This window comes from Rhyacophila brunnea, unplaced genomic scaffold, assembly GCF_057557595.1.
Source record: "Rhyacophila brunnea isolate RB1 unplaced genomic scaffold, BYU_Rbru_1.0 scaffold_12, whole genome shotgun sequence".
NCBI lineage: Eukaryota > Metazoa > Arthropoda > Insecta > Trichoptera > Rhyacophilidae > Rhyacophila > Rhyacophila brunnea.
This window is the reverse complement of record NW_028232774.1, coordinates 28,189,797-28,203,645: the sequence shown is the minus strand read 5'-3', so window position 1 is coordinate 28,203,645 and position 13,849 is coordinate 28,189,797. Positions and strand designations below refer to the sequence as shown.

The window sequence follows — 13,849 nt, the reverse complement described above, 5'->3', positions numbered from 1 at the left end:
GCAGATAATAATATACTTACACACTCACTTGTCCATTCCATAATAAATAAATTAATGTGGAATTAGTCTAATGCTAGAAACACATTACCATAACGTCACGTGAGCGCACGTTATATAACAATCAGAACATTCAATAAGAAAAACTGACAACCTACAAAACATTGTGATAATTTTCTGTTATTTATATCACCCTTCCAAACCACGTAGCAGTCCTCGTAATCCAGACCGTAAGGCATTGATCTACCATCTGGAGGCTCAGGGTTCAATTCTTAGTGAAATTACAATATGTATGTGATTTTGTCAAAGCCTTGGCGTTTTAATTGTATTTCTTCTATTACCAATTACATTACTATTTCACTACACAGCTGTTATTGAAATGCACGACCTGTTGTAGCGTTAAAAAGAATATATATGTAAAATAAAGATACCTGAGAGCATGTGACTCAAAAATGTGTAAATTTGCATAAAATATGAAAACGTTATATCACGTGTGAGGTTGGTGGTGTAGTGAGATAAGCGTGAGGCGATAATATATTTTGGCAGATTTTTTTAACTGACACTATTCATTTTTGGCTTAAAATTGTGTTACAGGATGGATAACATTTTAAATATCAAGTAAAACAACACTTTTTTCCGTTAGTACGAGCTTACTGTGAATTTAAGTATGCTCACGTGACGTGATCGTAATGCCTTTGTAGCATTGAGTCCACACCTACAAAGATATAACTATAACTAGGTTGAGATCGTTAAAAAGATTGAAAAAATATATTTCTAACTGTATTATATAAATATATTTTCGAAATACAATTGAAAAAGTCAGGGTATAATGATCAAGATAGAATCATGTTCAAGTATTATAACGTGAAATTTAGTAACTAACGCGTTTCATATTAAAAGTCACTTTAAAACTAGTATTAACTAGGTAGGTACTCAAAAACCGCTCACAATGAAGTCCAAACACCCCTCTATAATCTGCTTTACATGCATATTGTTAAAACAAGTTGAATTGTACAAGCAGAAAGTTTTCAGCTCTTTGTCTCTAAAATCTCTACTTTAAAAGTGTTGTTGCAATTACAATGTCGTTAAAGAGATTTCTGAAGTTAAGTCAACAACATAACGAAGCGGAAAAAAACGATACATTTATTTTAATTATTTGTCGCGACATCCATTGATTTATACCAGAAAACCCTTTCACATATATATATATCGGCTTTTGTATTTTAAATCAAAGTAGGTATTACTTTAATAACTAACCGACGTCACGGATTACTCCAATTTTTTTTTGTTGTAACTTACTTGAACTTGCTAATAAATTTTAATCAACTATCTTTTTAATTCTAATTATTTTAAAGTAATGCCTACTTTGATTTAAATAGATCGCCACTAATTGAATTACACTAAACACGTTCTGCAATCGTCATCAAGCGGTGTAATATAAAAAAATGTATAAACCCCACAAGATATAGTTACGGTGGCCATCCTTTATTTCAGTGCAATGTAGTGTGACACCCCCGTATGGTCCCCATTTGGAGATGTCTTTGTGTATCTTGAGAGGCCCGAATCGGTATCGAAGCCAACAAATAATAACGGCTGATTGTGAAAATAATTAAATAATGTTTAATATCTGTCTAATAAATATCTGACCGGCAACATTGTCAAAAAAAAAATACGTATGGCAACGCCGCATTTTGTGCACAGCTCGCAAGTGTGACGGTTTTTTTTGGCGGGGAGAAGCTTCCTTGACAGCACGCAGAAAACACTGCTCGCGCGCGCTACGCATATTTCGTCATCCAAAAAAAATAAATTATATAAAATGTAGTAATCTAGTATATATTATCATCAAATAAACTCGTCGTTTCCGAAACAATTCCGGTGTGTTAATTATCCACCTTCACATCCCGAATCCAGACGAATAAAACAGATACAAAAAAAGTGACAGTTTGTTTTCACATTCAAAATGGAGGGAAGTGATAGTAGGTACTTTAGATATTTTTTTGTTGTTGAAAAAATCTCATTTCGGCCTCTTTCAAAATCGGTACTTTAAAAAAATGTCACCTATAATGGACACGGCCAAAAACACTTTAGCCGACTCTCAGATAAAAACTCGTCTCGCCTACAACGTGACGAATACGTCGATGTGACGTCATCGTTATTCACAAAACACACGTCGTTGCCAAACGGAACTTCGCAGATTGGTCGAATACGACTGTTTCATTTGAAAAAAACATCTTCTGTTGCAATCGACAAATTGCATGCTTTTCGGGCTGCGAGTCGAAGACACCAGGTTACATATAAACACCTACGAATTTTTCATTACGATACCGGCTCGCCGATCGCCACATTCAAATATCTATACGTTTCTAAGGCTACGCGCGACTGTCGCTAGGTAGATGTTCTTCTGATGATCTTATTTATCGCTATATATCCCGCTTCGCTTCGATCTATTCTTAGCCTTGTAGTTCGGGTAAATTTTAACTCCGAGTTGTCAACAATGGGAAAGTTTAGTTTTTATGAACACTGAAAGTTGTTTTGCGGTGACTTCACGTCCGCAAGTTTTTGAAGTGCAAATGCAAATGCTCACGGAAGTTCGGGCAAAAGTTGTAGTCGAAACTTTCACGAAGTCGTGGCTTAATTGTATATGTTTGGAATTGTCGTAAATTTACTATTCATAAAGCGTTCAGTAAGACAAATGTATATGAAAATTATACACAGTTTTAATTGTATGTAGAATTTTAAGTAATAATACACAATAAACATTAACTAATTTACATTTTAATTAATTATAATACTCGTAGCTAGTTATCTAAAATATTTGTTTTTTTTTTAAATAAAATGTTCAACTTTTCATTATTATTAACAATATACAAGTGTAATACATTCATTCATTATAATAAATAATTACTATCTTATGCTAAATGTGTATTAGCCATTTGTTCAACTTGTAGTGTTCGGTGTGTGGGTTATCACTTTGGGAGTCGTCGATGTGTCGTAGGTTATGGTGTTGAGGATGATGGTAAAGAAGTCGAAGATGTATGCAGGAGCGAATTTTATTAGGCGTGACGGTTGGTACAATAGTATGTTACAGCAGTCTTGTTACAATACTAAACTTATGATAGGTACGGATCCGAGGTCCGCATCTCGGTACAATCAAATGTTAGGCGAAGCGATATAGAGACTGCGATGGTAACAGACTGGAAACGTATATTCGAGTGAAATTTTGATAAATCATTATTCGTAATTTATATAGTCGAAAGTAATACCTAAACATTATATTCTAGTATATAATTATATTGAACGAGTCAGCGATTTAAATACGAGTAGCTGTGAATTTTATTTATTATTACAGTCATAATATAATAATATGATACTATGGGAATGGATTAAGACTAATTCTCCATTGCGATACCGTATTTAATATCGCCAATAAATCTGCTGACACAGGTAATGAGTTGTTTACCGGCATATGAGTCGCTGGGAATTTATTATTGCGGTCGAATAATTTGATACATTAAAAATAGATATTTGATCAATAATATACTGACAGCTACAAACCGACTAGTTCCATTCCCTTGGTTTAAACACACATTTTTTAAAAATCATTAATAACCATGTCCTTGTATGATGTTGTTAGTAATTTTGAACAATCACAAACACCCAAGCTTTGAAAAAATCACATAAATATTGTGTCGTCACCGGGAATCGAACCCAGAACTCTCGTGTGGAAGGCCAGCGCATTACGCACTGCACCACAAGAGCCGCCTGGTTTAAACACGCATAAAAAAACATGTGCTATTTTTATAAACGGGGTTCAAACATGCGATCCATGAGTTTGGGAATTTTAATACCGAATGAATACACCAATACCGGTATTTCGGTATTTCATATAAAATACCAGTATCATAACCAGCATTCGTTAAAACGTCATTAACCGTCAACTTTTTGCACACGATGTCGAGAAAATGTTACCCAGAAACAAAATTGGAATAAAAACACTTTATAGACATTGTAAAATTTTGTTTAGAATAAAATAATCCATTATTATTTTTATTTTGTCGGATTATTGAGTTATTTTGGAAATGGATTTTTCTTGTTTCTTATTACCGAAAATATCGGTACTTAGAATTTTTAAAATCGATATTTTGATATCGATTAATACCGGGATCCCGGTTTACAGAATACCGGTATTAAAATCCCTTCATGGGTTAACATACAAGCACTATGTCACTCAGTAGGGAAGTGTGGAGGAAGTCTGTTAAGATCCGCCATAAATAGTGAACATTAAAATTTGTTAGACGTTAACGTAAATAATTGTGCATAGTTAGAACTAAGACTAAAATTATTTACAAATGGTGTTGGCTAGTTTTTAAACCCTGCTTAAACCAAAATATAATAGTTTTGGTATACTTTGGGCGATACGACAAAATTGTGTAAACTTTTTCATTAATGCATATTTTTTTTGTTGGATTAAGAATACATATTACACATATTGTTGGTTATTTTTTTAATTTATTAAGCCCTGCCTAAACGAAACTATAATAGATTAAAAATATTATTCTTTCTATAAAATATTCAAAGTTATGTATGATTTAATTACGTAATTTTAGATATTTTATAGATAGACGAGTAATTTTTAACTATTATTTATTATGGCTTTGTTTTCACAGCGTTTAATTGAATCTTAGAAATGAACCAACACGATCTTTAAATATTGTAGTCTTTTTATGGCGGATCTAGACAGCCTATCCCCACCCTTCGCCACTAAAGTCACTAATGTATTACCAATATAGCACGCCTCCGATTTAATCCGATTTAATAGCGTAAGAGCCAGAAATGGGGGTCGGTAGGAAAATAATATTAGTATATTATGATTTATATATGAAATAATTAAGACGATGTCCGCTCTCATGATGTTATGGTATTTCTGTAGGTCAAAGCGAGCTCTAGAAATATTAAATTAAAAATACGTTACTATAAATAGTATGCGTTAACTACTGCATCATTGCATTTTGTAAACAATGCAGAAAGTTTTGATTAAAACCATAGCGGAAAGAAGAAGAATATTGGCTGCAAACTGAACAGACAATATTTACATGGCTTCATGGCTACATTGTGCTATGAGAGAATGAATGGAAACAATAGTGGAATTAAGCAGTAAGGTTCGTATCCATCACGTTGATTATAATTCTCTCCAGAACGCTTTTCATATTACTTATCTAGGTGCCAGCATCTATAACTATAATCGATATTTAAATATTATATTATGAATATGATCATCATCGTCAGCCGGGGTCGATGCATTGCTGGATAAATGCCTCTTTAACTCCATTCACTTTTCTCGGTACCTAATTATTCGCCACCACGTACATCAATCAAACTTTACGAGTTCACCTATCCTTGGGGTTTTAGGGCGTCTGGGCATTTAGTGCCCTTTGGTTACTATTACCGACCTCTATCACATCGCGAACTCTTTTATGCTTTCTTATTCACCGGTTTATTTTGTTATCTTTACGCATTATGCCCAACATTCACCTTTCCATGTCACGTTGCGTTACTCGTGATTTTTGGATTTTTCTTACATTAAGAGTCAAAGTTTCAAACGCATATGTGTGCGTTGGCAACACACATCGGTTGAGCACTTTACCCCTAAGACACAGTGTGAGGTCACGTTTGAAGGTTCTATTCAAGCACCCAAATACACTATATTTAATGCACAATAACTATTATACCGATATGAAAGAAAAAACTATTCCGTTCACATAAAGTGATTAGTCTTAACTTACAATTTAGGAGCGGATGCAGAAACATTTGTCATAACTAAAATTTCCTTAGCGGGAAACGCTATGCAGAAATATTGCCCTTAGTTAAGATCATGTTGTCTATGGTTCACCTCGTCTTAAAGCTTCTTTTGTTTTTTCTATTGAAAATAATAGCTTATTTAAAAATTCTCTTTCCTATAGTTTAGGTAAATTATTTTATAATTGTTAAACGATGACAAAAATATGACAACTCTACTTTATAAATACAATAACTATAACTACATATTAATATTTAATTATAATACTCTTATGTTTCCGTTATCAGTCATTATACGTGATTCCATAGGCACCGCAAGATATTTTTTTAACATGGTAACACTAGCGTCAAGTGGCATTCTGTCTGGCATCTTGTATTTTTGTGGGCTGGCGTATAAAAAGTAAAATAATATTCTGCAAGTACATGCCAAACGAATTAACACTATCAATATCCATATTGAGATAAATCGTTAAATGAATTTGAGTGTATGGACTGTTTTATAGACACGCGAATTTATTTTAACAGCAGGTGTCAGTGGTAAATGGTAGTACAGAAGGGAGCGTGTTCATACCAAAAGTAGTCTATGGTTAAGGATTCCTTAACTCTATAGTCAGTATAGTCTATAGTTAAGTCATCCTTTTCGGCAACTTATCCTTAAGATCGAAATATTGGACTCTGCATCCCGCTCTAGGAAAACAGAATTATACCGTTTTGCGATATCAATTATTACAAGTGACTGATATTAAAAAAAAAAAAAAATAACTGTCAATAAAATCATAAAAATAGTACCTGGGCATTTTTGCCAAAGTTTGTACATTGCGTTTTTGGCATGTCCCATGACTTTGATTGTTTTTTTCATAGTTATTATATGATATAATATTGGAAAGTTATGTATTTTTAACATGCAAATTTATTAATTTACTTTATTCGATCAGTTAAATACAACTGTCTGACCTGTATATATTTTTAATTGATTATTTAGATCGAAAGGTAGTGTGTTTTTACCATGTCCCACCCCTAAATTCAAATAAACAAAGTCTGATTTCGTCATTAATTTTGAGTGTGTAAAATTAAATTCGAAGTGTCTTCAACAGCTTACATTATATATTTTTGGAAAATATACAGTAAATATATCGTAAATTTGGACCAATATTGAAAAAAATGACGTTTAAAGTGTGTCCGAGGATATTTGAAAAAGTGGAATTCCACATTCCGTTACCACGATTTTAGCATGAAGGCGAAAAATGTCCACTATAAATATGTATTTTTTTAATGTAGCAACACTTTTGTATAATACTGATCGCCATTTACAATTTAAATTGTTGGTGTGTGTCGGTATCGCTATCGGAACAGGTTGCTTTCTGGGTTGGTCATTTAAGAAGTTCCACTACTGTTACCACGATTTGTAAGGTAAGTAATCACATATTTCCATTTCACTTACTATACATATGGAGTTTATCTTTCATACTACAGATATAATAAAGCATATCGCAGATTTAACAATAAAACTAAGCTAAATTTTGGCTTCAACCACTTCTGAAACAGAATCCGTTACTTCCATTCCGAAACTATATTGGTGGTAACGTATATGTGGAATGTAAAAGTAACGAAATGGAATGCATAAAGCTGGGTTTACATTGTGTGTTTAGTTCTTCATAGATTATAAAAAGTTTTATTTTGTCTGTTCGTATGAAAAACAAAAATATTTTCATTAAAAAATATAGAAAATAACCTGACTATATAATAAAGATTAAAAAAGAATAAAAAACGTATGTGATATGTCTGAATACGCAAAACTAGCGCAGATAAAAGTATGGAGAGATAAAAAAAACAACAGAAGGAAAAGAAAAAACACCAGACTAAAATAATTGCGAGGCAGGCTCTGGCTCTGTCATACGCCACCAAAATTTTAAAACTTCTCCATACATTTTAGGCATAGAAATTTATAAAAATGTATTTTTTTGTCACGTTTAACAGAAATGTGTACCCTATTAGATTTAATACCTGAAACTGTAGGTATTCGCGAAATGTCAGAAAAGTACGTCTTGATTACAATCAACCTGTATAGCTACATTTTATGTTGATGAATACAAATAAATTTCACGACAACATACAGTCGAACTTGGTTATTACGAGAAAGATGGGACCGACTGAATTTGCTTGTTATAAGCGTTACTCGTTATATCAGAGAATAGGTATGTTTAAACGAGCATGTCACATTACACAAAAAGTTGAAAATAAAAATTTGGAAACCATCGTAAAAATCCCCGAAACGAGCATGGCATTCATAAACTACAAAAGAAGTTGTTTATTGTAATGAACGCTGGTAGGTACCTACGGACTTCATAAACCTTAGATTTTTCAACCATATGCGTGGATACTTTTTTTATTATTGTCGGCGAAACACCAATAAGGTAGGTACTTAGACACTTTACTAGTATCATAAACGTAATCCAACCCCGGCGGCATCCTGTCCAATCGGATTTTATTGCTTAGGGTCGAAATGTTTTAAAACGATCGACACATTAACAGTATTTTAGCTCGGTATATCCGATAAGTTGCTCGTTATAACAGTGAATAAATTAAATGTATGGCGAAAATCTTAAACCAAATGTCAACAAATGTTTCCTTATTACATCCGAGATCTCGCTATGTCCGAGATCGTAATAACCGAGTTCGACTTTAATTATTTTCGTAAAAGTTATATACTCCGTGCCGCGCTAGGAACTCGCGTCCGAATCCCTTGCTGATTTAATTTTTTTCATATATTGTTAATTTGCTTTAAAATATTTGTTATCTGAGTTACAAATAATATAAATGCCAAATAAAAGTTATCGTAATGTATAATGTGTCAAAATTATTACCTATCTTATTTTACTAGTATTGTGAAATTTATTATAAAATGTCTCTATTTTAGTGATTAAGTTTGATTTGTTTTGTTATTGTGACGCACGTTGAATATATATCTGACTATAAAAAAATGCAAATAAATTTCATAAAACAAAAATTTGTTTTTATGGTAACATGTAACTTTAGCTTTACAAATTACACTCCGTTACCATTTCGTTCCATTCCGAAAATGTCCCCAAAAAAGTTGAACGTTAACTATTTTTCATTTGATTATTAAATAACGAAACTTATGTATTTTTCCAATAAAATTTAGTAAAAGTGATTACTGTCTTTAAAAAAGGCATTTTAACATTGATAGGTTTTTTCAAATACCAAAGGAAAAATGCTCTGCCATTATAGACTTAGGGTAACGGAGTGGAACGAAATGTGCCCAAGAATTAGAATTGAATAATATTTTTTGACTATTTGTAGTTTTATTTTTAAGTGTATGGTTTTTTAAATCTAATATAGCTCTTTTAAGTGATAAAAAGTGTCTCATTCATGTTTTATAAGCTTAGTTTCGTAGTCACGGAACGAAAACTTATCATGCCCAATTTTATAATAAAAATGATATAAATATTGTATTAATCAATATTTTGCTGAAAAATTGCTACCACCAATTCAGCAATAGAAGAAGGAATCTGCTAGCTATATAAAAATGGTTAATTTGAGTGAAAAAATAATATTACCCAAATTTCAAACATGTACAAACTTTGGCGAAAATGCCCACCTACCTTTCGTTTTTCAGTTTTTTATATTGTTTAAAACATAGCTGTTGGTAATATATGAATTAATATTGCATTTTATTAAATTTAAAATCATAAAATCTTAAATATATCATATTCCATCACGGTAATTGAAGAAATATGACAATTTTAATGTTATATATCTCCTAATTACATAATGTGAAGTTTAATTATTTTAATATGGCATTTTTTTTACAACGTCACTCTATTGCCGTCTAACACAATAACATGTTTCCATAAGCCAGAGAACAGATAATATTATTCTACGCATGCTAAATCGTAGTGGAGATTGGTCATTAGCAAATATATACCATTGTCTATGACTATGGTGACAAGGGGTCTCTCATTTTACGTACATACTGTTATTTTGAGCTTCTCTTACATTTTTACGCGGGAAAGTTGCTATACTGAACGCTTTATACATGTTTTATTAACTAAAACCTAACCATATTTTTTAATCCGCCATATTTCCAGAGTAAGAACATTAAACTTTTAGCTCTGGACCAGCTTTTAAATTGTATTTTATATATTACTAGCTGAAGTACCCGGCTTCGCACAGGGTCGCTTCGTGGTTATATTTATCTTAGATATTTGAAAAATAATAATAGGTAATTATTTTTTTAATATTAAAATATCTTTGTAATACAATATGGCAATATGAAAATAATTCTAATAGGAGTAAAGGTCAAACATAAGAACACTAAATTAAAATCGAATCCAAAATATGAAAACGTTATTAATGTTATTAATATGTAGTAAAAAAAAAATCAAAATTGGATGGAACAAACAAACAACAAACTTTGTATTTTATATAATAATAATTTAGACACCTTCGCAGGTGTGCGCACAACAACTGGCAAAAGTTTCATCGCAATCGGATGAATGGTATAGGAACGCATACGAATAGTAGAAGAAGATGATTTTCTAAATCAGAAATCTTCGTGGGCACGCACATGACAACTCACCAAAGTTTCATTGCATTCGGATTAATGGTATAGGAACGCATACGAATAGAAGAAGAAGAAGATGGTTGTACTAATTCAAAAACCTTCGCGGGCAAGGGCACAACACTTGATCAAAATGTCATTGCAATCGGATGAATGGTATAGGAACGCATACGAATAGAAGTAGAAGATGATTTTCTAATTCAGAAATCTTCATGGGCATGCGCACGACAACTCACCAAAGTTTCATTGAAATCGGATGAATGGTGTAGGTAGGCATTCGAATAGAAGAAGAAGATGATGGTTTTACTAATTCAGAAACCTTTGCAGGCGTGCGCACGACAACTCACCAAAGTTCCGGATGGATCCAAAAAAATGGATGAATGGTATAGGAACGCATACGAATAGAAGAAGAAGAAGAAGGCAGTTGTACTAATTCAAAAACCTTTGCGGGCTTGCGCACAACAACTGGTCAAAATTTAATCGCAATTAGATGAATGGTATAAGAACGCATACGAATAGAAGAAAAAGAAGAAGAAAATGGTTGTATCAATTCAGAAACCTTTGCGGGCGTGAACACAACACTTAATCAAATTTTCATTGCAATCGGATGAATGGTATAGGAACGCATACGAATAGAAGAAGAAGAAGATAGTTGTACTAATTCAGAACTCTTTGCGGGCGTACTCACAACAACTGGTCAAAATTTCATCGCAATCGGATGAATGATATAAGAACGCATACAAATAGAAGAAGATAGAATAGAAGAAAAAGAAAATAGTTGTAACAATTCAGAAACCTTTGCGGCGTGAGCACAACACTTGATCAAAATTTCATTGCAATCGGATTAATGGTATAGGAACGCATACGAATAGAAGATAGAATAGAAGAAGGAGATGGTTGTACTAATTCAGAAACCTTCGCGGGTGTTGACACAATTACTGACGAAAATTTTATTGCAATCGGATGAATGGAATAGAAACGCATACGAATAGAAGAAGAAGAAGAAGAAGATAGTTGTACTAATTCAAAAACCATTGCGGGTGTTACCACAACAACTGACGAAGGTTTCATTGCAATCGGATGAATGGTATAGGGACCATACGAATAAAAGAAGATAGAATGAAGAAGAAGAAAAAGAAGAAGAAGAAGATGGTTGTACTAATTCAGAAACCTTCGCGGGTGTTGGCACAATTACTGACGAAAATTTTATTGCAATCGGATGAATGGAATAGGAACGCATACGAATAGAAGAATATAGAATAGAAGAAGAAGAAGAAGATGGTTGTACTAATTCAAAAACCATTGCGGGTGTTACCACAACAACTGACGAAGGTTTCATTGCAATCGGATGAATGGTATAGGGACCATACGAATAAAAGAAGATAGAATGAAGAAGAAGAAGAAGATGATGATTTTTCTAATTTAGAAATCTTCATGGATGTACATACAACCACTTACCAAAATTTCATTGCAATCGGATGAATGGTATAGGAACCATACGAATAAAAGAAAATATAATGAAGAAGAAGAAGAAGATGATAATTTTTCTAATTCAGAAACCTTCATGGGTGTGCATGCAACCACTTACCAAAATTTCATTGCAATCGGATGAATGGTATAGGAACGCATACGGGACAGACACACAGACAGACAGACAGACATTCATTTTTATATATTAGTATAGCCTATACTCTTCCCGCAAGTGCAAGCAATAAGTTTACAAAGTTTTATTGCAATCGGATGAACGGTATGGCTGCGCATTAAATACGAACAAACAAACACACAAATATTAATTTTTATATATTAGATTATACAAAATATCGATTGGTATCAAATATTTGATATAACCAGATTCATTATAGTCAGATCATGAACTGTCATTATCAGATATTTGATAAGTAGACATGATACGAGAATTTTATATAAATTATACTGTATGATTGTATTTCTAATTTACTTAAATATATTATATTTTCCTCTGTCTTTCCCTGTATTTTGGTAGTTTTTATTTCGTATTTATTAGGCAAGGAAATGATTTCAATATTATACGGCCATTTATTTCCGATATAATATCTTACGATGAACTGTACAAATTTCCGGACAATCACTTGATGTAATTGCTAAATCCATGTATAAATAAATACTTCTAACCAGTCGACTACAATGTCCACGGCGAAAATTTAATGCTTTCAACTAGCCAGTCAGCTCCCTCGCCATTGCACTGGAAGCTTATCGGATGATGAGAGATTACAATACATGCATATGAGTAATATAGAGTACGAGCGAAGTTGATATAAGGTAAGTAAATACTACTTACGCCTCGGACAGAAGTGCTCTCAGCTTGCAGAAGCCAATACCTAAACTGTAGGGATATTGGTGCCAGTAGTAACTTATATCGTTTGGAAGCCCTGAAACAAAAACAAAAAATACATCCGTTAAATTATTGTGGTTAATCATTCGGAAGGTGAACGCTATTATCATAGTAAAGATATTATAAGATTATGAATTACATATGCAAGTCTATTCTATACACAAGGCGGTTACCGGCGTCTATCGATGGTATTTTATCATATTAATGTAAATGTATTGAGTCATTGTTGATGCGATTTACAATTGGGAAATCTGCTGACCGCCGCATCGTTGCAACTTCGATGCGTTTCGATGACAAAGCCCAAGGTAGTCGACCGTCATCAAAGTATGTCACACCTGTATTATCTGATCGTAGATACGGCGATTATGTGATAGTTGTGTAATTATGCCGACAAGGCTTGAGATTGTTGACCGCTACACGTATAATAATAATTATTAGTGGAAGCATGAAAATTAATACTAACTTGTATACTTTAAATAAACCGACGATGAATAAGATTGATTTTTTTAAACCAAAAATCGCTCTTCCGAATGGATATCTAAACTATAAATATTTTATTTAGAATAAAACTTTATGAACTATGTTTATACAGAAATCTCTGAATGCTGTTTAATTTCGTTCTAATACAGTATACTGAGAACAACTCTATTTGATTTCTCAGTATAAAAAACTAATTTTCCGTTTGTTTTCAACAACGTTCCTGGCAATAGAGTGCTTCTTTGAATATTGCGTACCTACTTAATATATATAATTATTATCTTTCGTTCTCTATGGAAACCTTACTATGTTAAACATTCTACCTACATAACAAGAGCTTTGGAAGGCCAATCTTTGCTGATAATAATTTGATTGACATGCTAGCAGGTATGCACAATCAATCTATCAATAAACTGTTAATATCAATCAAATTCCATTGTAGTGCAATAAAAATATTGATGGAAATATTGAAAAAATAATATTGGTCACCTAAAGGTGCCTATAATATTGAAATAAATTCTCAATACTATGGTTTACTTTGATCACGTTGTAAATATACCTAATCAAAAAAATAGGTATAGGGATGAGCAATTAAAATAAGACACATGATTGGTTTTCTCTGTTAC

General features: G+C 32.6%; 1 protein-coding gene across 2 annotated transcripts in view; it reads right to left on the bottom strand.

Annotated features, from left to right (window-relative positions):
* CapaR (Capability receptor) overlaps positions 1 to 13,849 on the bottom strand; it is a 413,965-nt gene that overhangs the window by 121,733 nt on the left and 278,383 nt on the right. For both annotated transcript variants that reach the window (XM_085961129.1, XM_085961130.1), the window contains exon 3: positions 12,693 to 12,783. In XM_085961129.1, coding sequence (XP_085817255.1) covers positions 12,693 to 12,783 — 91 coding nt within the window. The remainder of the gene's footprint in view (positions 1 to 12,692; positions 12,784 to 13,849) is intronic.